At 44.0% G+C, this 17,432-nt stretch overlaps 1 protein-coding gene and 1 long non-coding RNA gene across 3 annotated transcripts; one reads left to right on the plus strand and one right to left on the minus strand.

Annotated features, from left to right (window-relative positions):
• Window positions 1-1,343: 1,343 nt before the first annotated feature.
• LOC136791445 (uncharacterized) lies at window positions 1,344-2,536 on the plus strand. Its single transcript, XR_010833539.1, has 2 exons — window positions 1,344-1,448; window positions 1,923-2,536. It is a non-coding gene; the product is annotated as an uncharacterized lncRNA (long non-coding RNA).
• On the minus strand, window positions 2,262-13,775 carry TAGLN3 (transgelin 3). Of its 2 annotated transcripts, none has more exons than XM_013186322.3 (5): window positions 13,482-13,775; window positions 12,852-13,081; window positions 11,799-11,973; window positions 6,991-7,093; window positions 2,262-2,824 (listed from the first exon to the last, which is right to left on the minus strand). In XM_013186322.3, the coding sequence occupies exons 2-5, from the start codon at window positions 13,029-13,031 to the stop codon at window positions 2,683-2,685; spliced, it is 600 nt and encodes a 199-aa protein (XP_013041776.1). In that variant the 5' UTR covers window positions 13,032-13,081; window positions 13,482-13,775; the 3' UTR covers window positions 2,262-2,682. The 2 variants fall into 2 exon arrangements, with proteins under 2 accessions (XP_013041776.1, XP_013041768.1); XM_013186314.3 differs by having other exon boundaries at window positions 12,852-13,033; window positions 13,482-13,765.
• Between the last annotated feature and the right edge of the window lie 3,657 nt (window positions 13,776-17,432).

Raw genomic sequence — 17,432 nt, forward strand, 5'->3', positions numbered from 1 at the left:
ACAGCTGTGACTTTCTAGTCTCTGTGAGGGGAAGATGGCTGCTTTTCATGTTTGCGCTCTCCAAGGTGAGGTTGTCTTGTCAGCCTAGAGAAGTTCAGTGAATTTTGTTTTTTCTTAATCACTTTATTTGCTTTCAGTAAGAAAATTTTTATCCTATTCACATTACAACTAAAGTAGTATATAGGGAGAACATACATGTTATACTTTGCGCTGAGCTAACCTCCCACCACAGCTGCAGGGTGAGCTCCTAGCCCCAGATACATCATCTCAGGTGGTCATCTGTATGCTCCTGTACTGAGCTAATTCACCTCAGTAACAGAAAAGTAGCCCTAAGCCAGTAGCAAACATCCAAAAACGTGCTTGACAAGAGCACAGTGGAAAAGTCAAGATGCCCTAGCAGGTTTAAGAGGAGGTACAAGTGTGGGCAGGGCCTTTTCATAAGCAGCTGCTATAGATTAGCTCGGCCCCAAGCACATGATGTGACCTTTACATCACTTCTCACTTGCTATGCTCCATAGTGCATCAAAGCTTGCATTAAGTGGGTAGGTATTAATCCCACACTCCTGACAGGGAGACTAGAGCTTAATCCGAGATAGGAGAATGACGTCTTCAGTTTATGTGCTGGTAGAAACTTTTGAAGTCATGTCAATCTGTGTGTCATCAGCTCCAGGACTGCTTAGTGGACAACTAGATATCACTGTGTGCCACGAGGTTCAGACCTAAGGCAGCAACAAATGGACAGAAGTCATCCCTATGTATGCACTTAGGCACTCAGATAGCGGTCAGAACAAATGCCGGTTCATTTGTTATCTTTCCAGAGATTGTGCCTTCAGGACTTGGAATTCTGTTATGAGTAAAAAATCCCACAAAGTTTGATTATCACATTTCCTTTCCTACTTGCCTGGAGGGAAGAAGTGATAGGACTTTGCAAGTGAAGCTGACAGAGATAGTTATCAATAGGAAAAAAAAAACTACAGAGAAAATATTGTGTCCCCTGAGTACGTGTGTCATGTATCTGCAAGGCAACCTGCACTAATGAGCAGGTGAACTGCTCTGGTGAGCTCCTGTGGCCAGATGACCATGCCAGAAAGCAGTCCCTACTGGTTCTCCAGCAAACTGTCCCAAAATGAATGACCAGACAAATTTACAACAGGTGAGCATAACAAACTCTTTGAATTTGAACTACAAATGACTTTAAATCTGAAGCCTTCTGGCACATCTCTTCTGTTTCTTCCTTTGTGTTTAAAACACTCCTTAGTTTGCAGCATTTTGTTTGATACAACATCAATTACCACAAAGTAAAATCTGTTCTCACCTCCAACAGAGTTTCCTTTCAGAGTGAAGAACTCGCTGGGGATTGCATTGCATTCATGAAGACTCATCTGTTGCTGGCTGAACCAGCTCTGTCTGGGATGGAGTTGACGTTCTTCGCAGCAGCCCTTACGGTGGTATGTTTGGGATTGGTGACTAAAACTGTGTTGATAACACACCTGTGCTTTGGCTGTTGTTGAACAGTGCTTGTACAATGTCAAGTACAAGTGCCTCTTTCTCTTTTTCTTATTCTACTCCCACAGCTGGGGATGGACAAGTAGTTGGGATGGGACACAGGTAGGACAGCAGACCCAACTTGGCCGAGGGGATTTTCTGTATCAAAAGGTTCTGTGCTCAGCAACAAAAGCTCAGGGAAAAGGAGGAGGAAGGGGGGATGTCTGTGGTTATAGCATCTGTCTTTCCAAATAACCATCACATGTTCTGAGGGCCAACTTTCCAGGAAGTGAGTAAATAGCTGCCTGCTGATGGGAAGTAGTGAATAAAATTCTTATTTTGCTTTGCTTTCATACTCAGAATCAGTTTAATAGGGGAAGAAAAAGCTAGCTTGATTCACCCGTTTTCTTGCCTTTTATTTTCTCCCCATCCTGCAGGAAAGGGGTCTAGGTGTGCTTGGCTGCTGGCTGGAGTCAACCCATCACTCTAGGTGAAGGTAAATCCAAGCTAAATTGGGAGGGACTACATGTTTCAGACTCAACAGGTAATATATCTTTTTTCTGAGCGTTTCTAGGAAAACATAGTGGATGTGCCTTTAGATAAACACCAAATTGAACATATAACAGATTGTAAACACATAGCAAGGAGTCACACAGAGAAGGCATTTGGTTAGAGGCAAGACACACTGAACAATCAAAACATTTAACTTCTCAGCACTGTACCACGTGGTGGTTGGTTTGCATTGCTTTTACTTCCTTTAAAGAACGAGTCTGAGATGTGTTTTAATGTCTTTATTCTTAGGTCAAACAATATCATCACTGAATTGAAGAATGAGGTTACTGGTTGAGATACAAGAGTGGTGTGAGACGAACGTGGAAGATAACACTTTGCAAATAAATTAATACAGAATAATTGTCTTTGCATAGTTCAGAAGTGAAAAGTAGGAGGCAGCAGTGAGCACGTGCTGTGAACTGACACACAACACCACGAAAACTCAAGTTCCTAGATGAACTCTTGCGGCTGCAAATAAAACAAACCAAACCAAAAATACCTCAAATCTTAGAGAGCGTTAAATATGAAAAACCAGGCAGAAAGAGAACTAATGAGATTTTTTTTCTCTTTTTTTTTTCTTTTTTGTTTTTATGTTAAACAGACCATGCTGCAGAAGGAGTGTTTTCTCTACAGACAGAGGTGCTTTTAGATAATCTGCCTTGGCATGCCATAGCCTGTCATACCCGACTGTGAAGCTCCTTTGTTGCTGCCCATCTGAAGGCCTATTACGTTCTGTCCCTGACGAAGCTGCTCTTCTGAAAATCCTCGTCGATTCTGCTGTGCTTTCCTGTCCAGATGCACACAAAAAAGCAACACACACACACATGCGGTCATTCTGCAGATGCCCAGATGATCGGGAAAAGCAATCTGAAATTGGCTCACGTTAACAGATGTTCCCCTTGTAATGCAATACTTCATTTGCACCATCCCACAGGGCAGACAATACTGGCTGCGCTAATTGCTTTCCTGCAGTTAGAAGCAATACTCTAGTCAAACCCACACTACTTCAGAATTTCACTCTACCTCTTACTCAAGACCCCCAGGGTTATAGCTTCCCCAGCAGCTGTGACAGGTAAAATATTTATGTAAAGCTGTATAAAACACTCATAATAGGCTTAAGTTTGTGTTATGGCCTGTTGCTCTTAAAAGTTGTGGTCTGTGGGATCTGATCACTGAGATACTTATCTGTGCAGTAATACAGCTTGATATCCATCCAGAGCAACAGTATACATTGGCATAATTCACTTCAGTGCAGTAAATGTGAGCTGGATGTACACAAAGAAACAATGGGGCAGACAAGTGACTTGCTCATTTTCACAAGAGTGGATGATGGTTGCCTGCAGGACAGAACAATTGCCCTGTTGCCATTTCCAGATCTCTCTCCTCTAAAGACTTTGGCCTTTGCACCTGTGTCTTAACTGTATGCCAGTCCTTTATCTTCTGTCAAAACGCACTGACCACGTTTGTTTGGTCCTAGTGGTCTCAAAAGCCTTTTAGATCAATGAACATTTGTTGGACCTTAAAAGGAGTCTCTTTTCCCTCAAAATAGTTCTGGGGACAGAAGTGGCTGTCAAGCCTCTGTTAAGCACAAAAGTTTGTACTTGATTAATCTTTCTTTTAAGCAAGGTGGGGAAAACAAGCCACTTAGACAAGAGGAGGATCAGTCTGTTGCTGCGGCCGAGGCCCAAAGGGAGGGAGGCTTTCAGTCGGCTCCCACCCAGGTACAATCTGTCTGCCTGCTGTGTCTGTTTATCTTGGGATCACCTTACCCCACAATACGGCATCGCATTGCAATTCCCCTCCTCTCCCCACCCCACCGCTAGATGGGAATGCTAGATTAGGTGCCTGCTGTGATTGCAAGCCATCAACGCCATCCTCCGTGAGGGTCTGTACAGTACTGTGCTGAGCACCATGGCTCGTGTCCTGAAGAGCACTTAAGCTCTCTGCTGGGCTCAGGGCATTCAGGACATCGCAGGAGAGGAACCCACGTTCATGAAAGCAAAGCAGAAAGTTAAGAAACAGCCACAGACAACCAGCCAACTGGTGGTTGTTCTTCATTGCATCTCTGATGTTAATGCACAGACTAATACTAATACGAGGGTTTATAGAGGCCCACCACGGGATCTCAGGCCCAGAGCTCTTCCCAGAAAGCATGACACTCTGGAGGGAGGCATGCAGGACTTGATGCGCCTCAGAAAGCCACCCTGTCTCCCTGCTGCTAAATGTCTTTTCCAGAATCCTTACACAGGCAGTGAACCACTGCCAGGATCTCTGAGAGAGGATGTTTTTGGAACTACTCCTATGACTTAACTCAATCTCAGGTTTGCTGCGTCTGCCTTTATTTAATTAAAATCCCAGGAACACTTTCTTTTTTTTTTTCCCCTCAAGACTTTTCAGCTGTGCCAAGGAGTAATTCCACAGAAAGTTGATATGTAACTATCTATGATCAGGAAATGAGAATTGCAAATAAGATATCAGAGAGAGAGAGGGAACCAAAAGGAAGTCTGGATAGCCTAATAAAAGATGATTATTTGTACAGTTTGTGTCATCTAGTGTTATTTTTATGATCATAAGCACCGCCCTTAGTCTACTATGACCTTACAGATAACAACATGTACTTAATATTTGCTTTTAGGTTAGTAGAAATGGCCTTAAATGACACTGTAGAAAAGCAGGTGAGGGCAAGCCTACTCCCCTCAAAGCCTCACACTACTACAAGCTGTGTTTGGCCTCTCTGCCGTCACCCTTACCACCATGTGAGCACACGATACCACCACACAGACTTGTTAACTTTTTATGCCAGCTTCGCATCAGCGCTCGAGGCTGCCAACCCCCAAGATAAACAGCTGTGGATCCACAAAGCTCACCAGGACACACGAGGAAAGGACAACCAGGCCCAATGGAAGTGGGCATGAGAGACACTGGCAATGGAAAGTTAAAAGCTTAGCCCAAGTGTGGGGGTATCTTGATCACTGCAGATTCATGTGTGGATATTCTTATTCCACTTCATCTTGACATCTTTCAATTCAGTTTAAGGTGATTAAGGATCAGCCTGACAGCCCTGACTCACGACTAACACTGGGTGGTAGTGAGGGTCTTGGTCTGCCTGAAGGGGTGGTTAAGCTACTCAGAAAACAGCTCCTGACCTGCCATATATTATTTCCTTACAGAAATAACACCAGTTTTGCTGAAGGCAGCGGCTACAAAACAGTCTTTCAGGGACTGCAGTACATATGCATTGGTTATCCATACAGCACAGGCAGGGCAGACAGCTGGGGGAGGAGGGAGGTGATCGTGTCTCCAATTACGCCAAAGAAAACTGTTCCCACCCACAATTAAGAGCCCAGATTAAAATTAATTTTTCCATGTAGGAATTTGTTGTAGTTACATAAAACAAATAAGCCTGTCTGGGTCATAGTGATTTCACGTCTGGTTTATATTAAAGCTTGTAACTGGATTTGAATTTTAAAACCAATTATATTCAGTAAATACAAATCTTTGTGGACTGTATTATGTAAATTTAAACTAATTTCATATGAAGAATGTATAGGAGTTTTCACTTGTTCACCTAAAATTCAAGTTTCCTTTAGCCTCAGTTGAACCAGCTCAAGCTTCAAGACAAACAAAGCGAAGTTTGCTTTGTTTTTGCTGATCCTCACCTAGACATTAGAAAATTCAAAGAAAACGATGCCCAGGAGGCAGCACTTCTTTTGCTAATATGCTTCAGTCATTTCAGTATTAGAAATACTCTTGGATGGAGGAATCTCATTTCAATACCATGCCTGTGGGGCAGGAGGGCTAACTGTGGGAGGATTTCCTTTTCTTCCTGTCCTTCTTCTCAACCTTCTGAGCCAAAATAAACGGCGCTTTAGAGCAAATAAACATCTTAGCCAAGACAGAGAATTCTTCCCAGATAAGTGCTACTCCACAAGATTAGAAGTGACCAGGGAAGGAAATCAGTTTAGGTTTGAAGAAAAAATGGAAAGAGGCTCCTTGTCTTCTCTTTGCTAGGTAAAGGGTCATGTTCTCAGCATGTCTCTCCATGTGGGGGTTTGCTGACATATAAGACAGACTTCTCTTCATGAGGCTTTATGTTATCTGATGTGGGGCAAAATGTCACCTTTCCTGCCAGCTACTCTTAGGACACACACATCTGCACAGCTGCTGCCACTTTAATTCCCTTTTCTTCGTAAATGGATATAGAGGATTAGCTGAAGCTGCTAAACAGATGAATGTCATCGAAACTGGTGGCTGAATTTCCTAAGTTTTATTGCTCTCCTTCCAAGGACTAAGAGGCAGGGATGATGTCAGGGGATAAGAAAATTTTGCCTCTTCAGCGATCAGTGTTGGCACCTCGCACAGCAAGATGGATGTGCTGCAAATATCCCCAAGGTGGGATGCTGCACTCCTCCCTGTGTGCAGTCCCAGTAGGGTCCCCATGTGTGCACACAGACATCCATGCCAACACAGCCTCCTAGCAGCCTCGATATAAAACGCTGCCTCCAGGAGGAACCCAGAGCTGGAGCCATAGGCGAGGAGCTCCATAGTCCCGGTACCAAAAGTGCTTTCCCAGCCCCAGGGCAGGAGGGACACATAAGGTGGGATGAAGACAGCTACCTGAGAAAAGGCAGCAGCATGGATGCACTGCACTGCTCCCACAAGGCTCCTCCCCAGCAGCCCTAGCATAACTTCAGACCGACGAGGTATGGTTAGGCATGGTCCTGACAGTGATGTTGATAAGCTGGGAACCAGTGAAAGGCAGAAAATGCTGCTGCCTGGTTGGGTATTTGTTTTCCTCATCTAGAGTCCAGAGAGAAAATCTCTGCATTACAAGGAAATGGTGGAAAGATTCTTCCTTTCCTTCCCCAGTAAATTTCTTCAAAGTCTAAAGATAGAGAGCGTTACCATCTTCCCATGGAAGACAGCTCTGGGAAGCTGTGCTTTGGGTGTTACCTGTGAAACCAGGATGGATCCCCTTTGTAGCATCCATCATCCTTGGTGACCGCCAAACTGCCTAGGGCCATTAAGGTTCTCTGCACTGCTGCCATATCCTTCCCTGGAAAGCCAAACAGTGAAAACAATATAAGAAATCCTTGCACAACAAATAGCTTGGCACACTGACAAACAATATCATCCAATGTGTTAACTATTTCCCTCGGCTCCCCTGAACAACTACATTAACAGCATTATAAATGCTATTTTAGAGTTGCTCAAATGAAGGTGCTGATGTGCAAAAGCTTATTAAAAGTCAGAGGGATCATGCTAGAGCAAAACTTTACTATTCAGGCATTGCCAGGCTTCCAGGCTATTTTAATGCCTTCCCCCATGCTGTTTTAAGTCCTTCTAGATAATTGCATTGGCAGAAATTTTGTCTTTAGAAGAGGTCACTTTGGCATACAGGGAACGGTAATACACTCAGTAAAACGTGGCTGAAGGAGAGCTATGTGGCAAATAACTGTTCTGTGCCTCAGCTTCTCCACCTGTAAACCAGTCCCACTATCTAGCCACCAGCAACTCCAGACTGTCCCTGTGCTGACAGAATTCCTGGCATTCCTGGAAAGGTCCTGTGCAGATAACGTGAATCAGCCCTTCCCAAATTACTCATCAAATCACTCCCCAAATCCTCCTTACTGGCTTCCTTTCACAGGCTGCCAAAAGTCGATGCTCTGCACTTTCGTACCTTCAGTTCCTGACATCCAGTCCTGGCTTTCACTATCCTTCCACATTCTCCCACCTTACCTAATCCCACTTCATTCCTCATTTTGAAAAGTCAGGGCTCATCCCACCTTTAGCCAAGTAAAAGTTCCGTATGTGGTCTCCACTAGTTTTTCGGGTTCCCCCCAAAAAAAGTGGAGAGAGAAAAGCTTCTCAGGGGATAATTTCCCATCTATAGTGGGAGGGGTGAACTTGCCTATCATTTGGTTAGATGCATGCTTTCCAAATACCCTAAAATTCACCAGGTTTCCAAGATGGCTCCTTGAAATGTATTTTCAAAAGAGGTTGCTATTCCCACTGCCAACATTTTTTTTTTCATTTAAAAAATTGTAACCACTCCTCCTGTCCCTCCTTCCAAAATAAAGATAAAAAATAATTTTTCCTTTTGCATCAATATCTTCTGTTGATTCCTCCAATTAATTAAAAAGATGATTTTTTTTAAAATGAAGATTTTTCCTATTTTCTTGGTTCTTCTCCTGCATTTTGCCACTTGGTGAAAAAAGGGCAGAGAACATAAAACAGCAAATAAAACCAGGCAGACTCTAACTCATTACTCAGTCCAAACCGGGTAACTTTTGGAAAACTTTCTAGCAAAAATGAACAACTCAGCTTCACTAGGAGTTGACATGTCTATCCAATGGTGACAGGTGATAAGTTATCGCAACTTGTCTCATACATCTTTTGCATCTCCCTTCTTCTGAAATGCCTCCTTTACTGTTTCCACGACTCCCCTCCCTTCCTTTCTTTTTCAGTTCTTCCTCTTTCCTGAAATCACATTTCTAGTTAATGGATCTAATGTTGAATGCAAGTTCTTCACATAAGGAAATGAGTTACTCCCAAAACCACACAAACCACGTGATACTCAAGACATGACTATGACAACAGGCTTCAGAAATACCTCCAGTGGTGACAGAGGCACCCTAAAGCTGAAAACGTCTAGCAGCTTCCAACCGCGGCAGTCATACAGCCTATTAAAGTTTACAGGAATCCTCTCCGCGGAGGACCATGTGTGCAGAAAACAAATTGTCAGCCATCCAGAGTCCTTGCTTTGCTGTGTTTGTCAAAGCAGACTGCGTTGGATGGGGTCCCTGCTTCAGAGAGGGCCGCCGGAGAGCCCGATATCTCGCACGTATGCAGGCACACGCGGAGCAGCGTGAGGCGGGGACTCGGAGCTGCCCGAAGCAGGGGATGTACCATATGCTGTAACAGATGCCACATATAACGTCCTCGGGATGCCTCCCGTGTAATGAGGAGCATGGTAACCGACTGGGGTGAAAAAGGATGTAGAAAAAGGATTTGAAAGTGAATGAGCTGAATAATGATGGCGAACACACACAGACAAAAAAAAAAAAAAGAGAAACAAAAGACGGGTAGCAAAACATCACGATCAGCCCAGCGGAGCCATCTGGCAGCCTCCCCCACGCTCCACGCTCCGCTCTATCTGTCAGCAGCGAGGGGGAGACGCAGCAGGGGAAGAAGGGCCCGAGCAGGAGCCTGGTGCCACCTGACGAAACAAAGCAGCGGCCGAGGCCCTGCTTCGCCGGGCCCCCGCGATGCGTGCGACAGATGCTGCGGGCGAGGAACGACCCCGAGTCTCTGTCGCCTTGTGACATTCACCATCCCGTCCTTCGTGGTGTGCTCTGAATGGCACAGCCTCATACAGGGTCCTGTAGAGGAGGAGGGGGCCTCCGGTCACTTCTTTCTTGGGGTGCCCTCTCTCTCTGGGGGAAACCTGGCCTGAAGGCCTTCCTCTCCAGGCACACAAAGGGGAAGGCCTGGACCCACAGAGGCAGAACTGTTCTGCTCTGTGTCCCCGAAACGCTGCTTTGTGCAGGCTGGGCAAGCATCCAGAGTTACATCTGCCTCTTACCCATCTGGAAACATACCTGGGAGGTGTCTGTAAAAAACAGCGAACATCCCTCTCTTGGGCATGGACTAGGGAAAGCTGCTCAGCCCAGTACATTTAAGAAAGGATCAAAAGAGGTGACAGCTCTCTTGGACTGAGAAGTCACAGAGATGAAGGAAAATACAACAGACGGACCGAGTGAGTTTGAAACAGCCAACAGCAGACTGCATACTAAAACATTTTCATTAATCATTACTAAGAATCTCAAAGCAAAAGATCTTGGAAAACAATCAGTGCCAGAGAGAAACTGTTTTGTCAGACACACGTAGTTTCCTTTCCCTATAAACATACACTGATGTCCCCTCTCTTTTTAAACAGGTTGTGGCCTGGAAATATTTTATGAAGCGTAGAAATACTGTAATTATGAAACAGTGAAAAAGATACCGTCCTCTCTGTCTAGCTAATGCAGCCAGGTTCAGCTGCTCCAGCCCCGAGGCAGCACAGATGCTAGAGGTCAGAGCTACGGTTGGACGCAAGAAGCTCGCACAGACTCACTCCTGGAGAGACATGCTGTTTTGTCTCAGCACTGAAATGAGCAGTGGGAGGATACAAAGAGAATGGGGAAGCGAGGAGATGCACATTAGTTTTGGGAAGTCCTAAAACAACATTGGAGAAAAGTCCTGTATGTCTCATTCCTGGGTTTTGAGTTGTGTTTTGACTTTCTGGCATCTGGAAGTTACCAGTTTTTTCCCTTACATCTGCTGAAGAAAGGTGATGAGGGAAAGCAAGAAAATGAGATTAGAGCTACCACCTTGAGGAGTTTTTTTCTCTTAAAAGCAAGTGCTTTTCATCATAAAGATCAGCATATTGTTCTTTCATTTTCATTGTGCAAAGCCATTACAAGATGCAGATGACAGCAAAGGAAAACCTCTGAAATGAGCTGTTATCATCCTCCACGAGATAGATGGAGTTTCCCTTTCAACAGCCTGCCAGGCTGGGGAGGAGAGCGTTACTCCAGGGAAGTAAAAATCCCTTCATTTAAAGGTGGATTGGATGAAACACAAAACTCTGACCTGGAAGAAACAATCCAGCCCTTGTGCCCAAGGTGAGACCTGTCAAGTAAATCCGGTACCCTGAGAACATCACAGATCCCAGCAATGCCAGCTGTCAGCATATCCTTCCCCTCTAACTCATCTGCACAGAGCTCCCTTGTCCTTTGTGCCTCGAGCTGTCCTTCAGAGGAGTGATCTTTCCACATATCCCAACAGCCTGTGGAAACAGAACCCACTCTTTTCGCTCCACATACATTCCCGCACTAACTATACTGACCAGCTTTCTCCATGGATTGTTCTCCTCCTTTCACCATTTCATTTTCTTGGCAGATTTCTCCCCCTTTCACTTCTCTGCACGCCTCCTTTTCTCTGCCCTGGTGCTGTCTTTGCTCTGAGCCCTTACACGAAGCATTTTGCACCACCTCACCCAGAGAGATGCAGGATACAGCGTGTGTTTTGCTAGAGCACCAGGAAGGGGTGCATCGCAACAGAAGTGACTCAGCTCTCCTGCAGCTGGAACACGGGGTGTCCACTTCGCGCATGGGGTGGAGAGAGCCTTCACCTGGCTTTCTACAAAGCTACAGGGGCACTCAGGATTTTTTGCTGTTGCCATAGTGACCTTTCCAGAAAGATTGTACTGTTGCAGAGAGATGCTCAGCTAACACGATGATAGCAGTGGTTTCTGCTTCTCGCTAGTCATAGATGAGCCCTCATTAGCTCTACAGAGACATATCTGCTCCTGGCAATGCATTTTATAGCTCTAGTTTGAGCTTTGCTTATAATTTGAAAACTGCAATAAAAGCTTGTCGTCACAAAATAACGGTTTTCCGTACTTGCTATTAGAAGTTATTTACTTGGAAATAATTAGCACAGAGAGCATTTGTTTTATTAGGTCTGCAGATTTCTGTCAGAATGATGGGCCTTTGGATAACACATGAGCTTGGAAAAGCTCCATTATGCCCTCAGGGTAATATAAATCTCTCAGAGGAGATAATGCACCACCGGAAGAACACGGTAATGAGATAAGGCAAACAGAAACAAAAGATAATTATATTAGAGAATATGCCTTAGACAAAATGCACCATTACAACACATCAAAGCAAAGTAAAATGAAGATTGCAAACTGACTTCCAGTTTATTATTTTTACCTTCCCACAAATCCACCGTCTGGAAAATATCTGTTGTTCTTACTCCGTAGATTTCAGCAGCTTTTAAGAACTGGGAAATTTGTTCCATCTGCTTGAAAGCCATTTTTGATTCAGAGATCTTTGCAATGGGCTCATTTCCCTTTGGATGTAAACTGTTTATTAACTTGCATAACAGCTGAGAGAGAAACACAGAAACAGAAGTAGGAAGAAGTCACCAAAGTAGAAGGCAATTTCTGCACATGAAATGATGCTGCAAAATGTTTTTGACCTGGTCGGTTTCTGTCAGGGACATAATTTCTTTGATTAAAAACAAAGAAGAGAATTGATAATAATCAAAGTATATTAGAAATGCATTAAAGATTTCATTAACTGATGGCAATAGCCTGACCAAATAAATCCTAATCTGCTAGAGACAACAAAGCAATCACTGGTAAAGGTTATATAATGACTGAGAAGAAACCACATGCCTGAGCCAAAAAAATAAGCCATGTCAATTGAAATACTGTTACAGTCACTTTGGCAGAGATTCAATGATTAGCGTATTCCTACAGCCCACTGCAAACAGCAGCATCTGCCTGTTGTTCAGTAAACCAACAGAATACGACATTTTAGCTACAGAATGATTCCCAAACAAGAAAACAGTTATGACATAAACCAGTCCATCAAATTTTCTACATCTATTCGCTTTTTTATGTCGACAATGATTATTTCTTGAAGACAAAACTGTATATCTAATTTTAAAAACAGACCTCATTTAACTGCATGAGAAAAGGCTCTGAAGGAATGAGTCATACTCATATATAATGTGCATGACTCACAGGAATCATAAGCACTGTACTAATCCCAGTACACTGGTAGAATAATTATTTTCCCAGATTAAGATTCCCAGTCAAAAGGGCATCACTCAGATGCTAAGATACACATTTCTGCACTGGCCATGAGCACAGACCAGTTTAGCCAAGATGAACACTGAAAATAAGGACACATGATAATAAATACAAATTCACTGTGCACATAAAGTCATGGAGATGCAGAATTGGACAGAACGCTTACCGTTCCATCCATCAACCAGGTCTGAAAATGCTGCCTTCCAGGAGGAGGGTGCTCTATCTGTTCTCCGCACTGTACAATAATCCAGTTCACCAGCCTGGACTCTAATTCCGGGTCATATTTCTGTTCAATCTTTTCCTGAACTTCTCGGCTTAAGCCATAGCTTGGTCCTCTGTTAGCCATCTCTGGAACCAAAGCAGAACTTAGTTAGCGGGCAAGATCCTGGTCTGCAGCTTCGAAGAAGGCACCGGAAAATTAAAGAATGAAAGAGTGAACAGCCTGCCCTATAGGTTAGGCAGTCGAACAGTTGTTCATCAACACTGAAGGTAATTGTATGGCACCTCTTATAGCTGTTCTGCAGAACAGGGGAGGGACCGGGGGGGAATATCCTTTTCCAAAAGCACACATCAGCCACAACATTAAAAAAAAGAGAGAGGAAAAAAAAAAAAAGGAAAATAAAAACAGAAATACACTCCCCTAGCCCAACCACAAACACAGAAGATGAAAAGGAAGATTTAAAGCAGAGAAGGTTTTAGAGAGAGGCTTGCACTCTGATTACAGAGAATACAATAGGGTTCTCGGATCAACGTTAAAAGCTGCCTGCAAATCCAGAAGCACTTGAAAATCGCCTACCTAATGCTTGCCAATAAGGAGGAGGTTATACATGGGAGCCCGAGGAATCCTTTCAGAGATGCAGTCAGGTTCGTCTTCAGCAGTGATGCAGGGATGGATATTCAGAGATCGGCGAGCTGAAAGGCGACGACGGATTTAAGAGACGAAGGCTGCCACAATGCCCTGCTGCTGCTGCAGCATCGTGGTTTGAAGCCGGGTGTATTGATTTGATTTCCCTCACATATGAGGAGGGTCAGAGCAGGGGCGTTGCTAAGAGCCATTAAAGAGGCCTGCCTACTCAGTCTCAGCCAGGGGAGCCTGTTTATCTTGCCCATCTGCAGCCTGCTCTCAGGCGTGTTTTCTCAGCCTTGTGCTGTTCAGACTCAGTTTTACTCCACCTAGTCTGTATCAACCCAAACTACATCGAGCATCCCAGTGCCTGATAGTTAGCAGTACAGAGGGACTTCACCAGATGCTCTGTTAAACAAAGGCAACAGAAACTTGTACACATCTCATGGATTTTTATTCACAAAGCAGAAGCAAACCCTTTTTCTCCCTGTTCTGCATCAAGATGCTAACAAGCTTAGCAGATGAAAAAAAATTTCTCCTCTTCCCTGCTCAAGTGCTCATAAAAAGCTTCAACAAGAGGATAATAGGATTGAAAGTCAAGGAAGAGAAAGCTTGCAGTAGAATATTACCATCACTCTATCACTTTTTAGGCTATTAAATAGCATCCCAAGAAAAAAAGTTAAAACATTAAAACCAAAGGAGAATCACTAAAAAACAGCAAACATTCTGCAAAGCACAAGGTTCATATTTTCTGCTGATATGAGTCAGCATACCTACAGTGGTAGCGAGGGGGCTCTGCCCATGTAGGGATGTTTGAATTTTGGTTATACCACTGCAGTGCCGGGAGGGGAGGGAAGGAAAGGGTTAAGACAAGAGACTTCTTTTCAGGTCCCATTTATGCAGATTTATTCTTTATTAAACAAAATCATTTTGCTCGTCTCTGAGTTGCACCAGGCTGTCAAATGTCTTTCATCCACATCAGCCCAGCTACGAAACAGCTCCCATTTGGCAAATGAATCATGTTCAGCTGGGTATGAAAGGAGATCGATAAACCCAAGGTGGATTCACAGTCAGCTTTGCCAACAAAACGCCTGCTGCTGCCTTAAAAAAAAAAAAAAAAAAAAAAAAAAAAAGGAGGAAAGAGATACAGCTCCTTGTATATCTACCTCATAATGGTCTCCTCATCCGTTGCTTCCTCATTTTAAGACCATGAATTCTCAGATTTATACTGCTTGGGGTGCTCCTGGGCTTGAGAACACTCAAGAGATGAAATATTTAATAGATGTCCTAATTCATTGTTGTCTTCCACAGGCATTTCATTTAGTGCTTTCTCCTCTGTGCACCGGCAGTTTCAAGCCCCTGTGAAGCACTCGATTACATAACTCGGAGCGCGTTACGTGACGAGGCCATTACTTGAGCGCTTTCTGTCCCAGAGCACGCGCTGCTGGAAGCTCAGCTAATGCACAGGGACCAAGAGGGCAAACCAGGCCTGAAGATGGGAGAAGGAATAAACCACAGCTGCAACAGTAAACAAAAACGTGTGAATTTGCTGGCCTTCCCCTTCAAGCAATGGTTAAGGGCCCAGTGCTCTTTGGCCATCCCACAAAGAACGAGAAACTACATTTTGTAATTTCAAGTCTTTTTGCATTCTTCTGTTTAAAAGGGAGCTACCAAGACGGCTCATCTGTTTCTGGTCACATCGGGGTGCTTGGTGCTCACCAGCAATGAGATTTCACGAAAGTCATGCCCCTTTGCATGAGCCTCTGCCCCCCTTTCCGATTTGGGGGCAGGGGTGGGTAATTTAACTCTCCTAAGCTGCAGAGCAAAGGTCTCCCCTTTCACAGATGTTGGCTACGCAACCTGTTCTCGAGGGATTGTTCCGTACCGTGGCAGCTGAAAAGCCATCTTGGCCATCAATATCAATTTTTAATAAGGCTTTGAAAACCAGGAAAGCTGCAGAGGGTTGGAGAAACGCCAGTCCCGTACCAATATTTTCAAAGTATAAGTAATCAAATCATAAGCCTGTTATTGTGTCATCAACCCTGGGAAAAACAATGGAACGAGTTTGGTTTTAAAAGAGACGGTGCTGACACAATTTACTAAAAGCTCTGCAGTGCTTCGCACTTGGTTACTGCCTGACACGTCGATTTGGGAACTAAACTGATTCTGAAGCAACGTGACACAGTAAAGAGATTAAAAGCTGGCTAACTAGTAGGTCCTATAATACAACTGCAAATTAGAAATCAATGATCTTGTATATTTTCATTCAGTCTGTACAGGATGTGTTCGCACATCTGAACTATTTAATCTTAATTAGCAGTCACAAAAAAAGCCCAAATTCTAAGTAATGTCCCAGCTCATGCAGGCTTTGATGAGTAAACAACGAAAACAAGGAAAACTCCTCCACAGATGACGATAAGGATCAATATGAATTCAGGGCAAAAGCAGGGCCTTTTCAGAGAGCTGCAAGGACAGAGAAGTTTTCTGGAGACTCCTGGTGTTATTCATGGCCTTGCTCTGGCATAAGATACCTGGATATGTCATACAGAAGAATGAGACTGGAGGAAAAAAAGAAGCTATTAGAATATCACCATCTTTTTAACTGTGCAAACTGGGTGGCAGAGATATCAAAATTGGGGGACACCATGAATTTAAAATAAAAAAAAAAAATTAATAATAAAAATAAATAAATAAAACAAATAGAACTTTACCATTCATTAGAAATCCAAAATATAGAGAGCATCAAAGACTCAACATGCTGGCTAACTTCAGCAAGTATCTTTGCTTTCATCTGCAAAAGAACTTCGACAGCTCCGAAGGCAAGTCTCTGAAGCATAGTTTGAACAGCTCAAATTTGGGATGAAATGCAAAATAATTCAGGAAGGACCTCCCTATTTGTGAGACAGAACAGAATACATTGACGCTTCGATTTGCAGAACAAGGCATCTTCTCAGGCTGCCATGACCAGAAGTGGTTACCACTTACCACTGGCAACCAGCTCCTGTGGATGCAATTGCTAGCATTTTCGATTTAGGTGATCTTAGAGGCAAATTGTTGATTTTAATTCTCAGGATCTTTTAAGTCTTGCAGTGGATCGACATAATCCTTGAAAGAAGATCAACGCAGTTCATCGTATTTTCTTTTTATCTGCCCCCAGCAAAACCAGTACCTTCTGACAATTACCTTAGTTTGAAAATTACACATTGCCATACACACACAGAAGAAATCCCCTGAAAACATGCTCTGCTCTTATCATTAGAGATTTCAGGGACTTCTAGAATTGGTATCCAAAGACTAGCACGTTCTGGCACGCCTTCTGCCAGGCAAGCCCTGCTCTGACCAGAAGCAAAGGAGAGGACTCTCCCGAGGCCCAGGTGATCCTGGACAGCCCGTGTCCTTCAGGGACTGCTCTCCCAGGACCTCAGTCCGGCCAGGCCATTCACATCGCCCCGACCTCCAGGCGTGCTGCTGCTCAGCATACCTTTGCCACAGACACCGGCACCTGCTTCCACCCCGACGGACCGCAGTGACCTTCTCACGTTGCCCCGTGGGAGGCAAGTGGACAACTTCAGGCAGGTCAGAAGGCCCAAAAAAGCACAACCTTTTAAGTGCCAGCCGAAAAACATTTTAAATCTGTAGTTTAGTTTCAGAACCAAGTGACTGGAAGTTTCAGCAGCTGTCATTTGCTTTTCATTCCAAATATAAATGCAGAGCTAGCCAGATCCCCTTGCCAAACACAAGACACTGCAGCAGGCTGCGAATGTGCCTATTCCTCACAACCCTGTGAAGAGATCACAAGCTACGACTGCTGCATTTCTCCCGTTTCTCTTTAATGAGGTAGAAGCACTGGAGCATATAACATACATATGCAGGGCTTTGAAGAGAAATACAAGGTCGAGTTTG

Source organism: Anser cygnoides, chromosome 1 (assembly GCF_040182565.1).
Source record: "Anser cygnoides isolate HZ-2024a breed goose chromosome 1, Taihu_goose_T2T_genome, whole genome shotgun sequence".
NCBI classification, from domain to species: domain Eukaryota; kingdom Metazoa; phylum Chordata; class Aves; order Anseriformes; family Anatidae; genus Anser; species Anser cygnoides.

Excerpts from the sequence above, each read along its gene's own strand:
- TAGLN3 (XM_013186322.3), bottom strand. The coding sequence starts at position 13,031 with ATGGCTAACAGAGGACCAAGCTATGGCTTAAGCCGAGAAGTTCAGGAA. Across the intron at positions 7,094-11,798 it reads GACGGTGGATTTGTGGGAAG|GGAAGGATATGGCAGCAGTG; the intron begins GTAAAAATAATA and ends TTGGCTTTCCAG. Across the intron at positions 2,825-6,990 it reads GATCCATCCTGGTTTCACAG|GAAAGCACAGCAGAATCGAC; the intron begins GTAACACCCAAA and ends GCATCTGGACAG.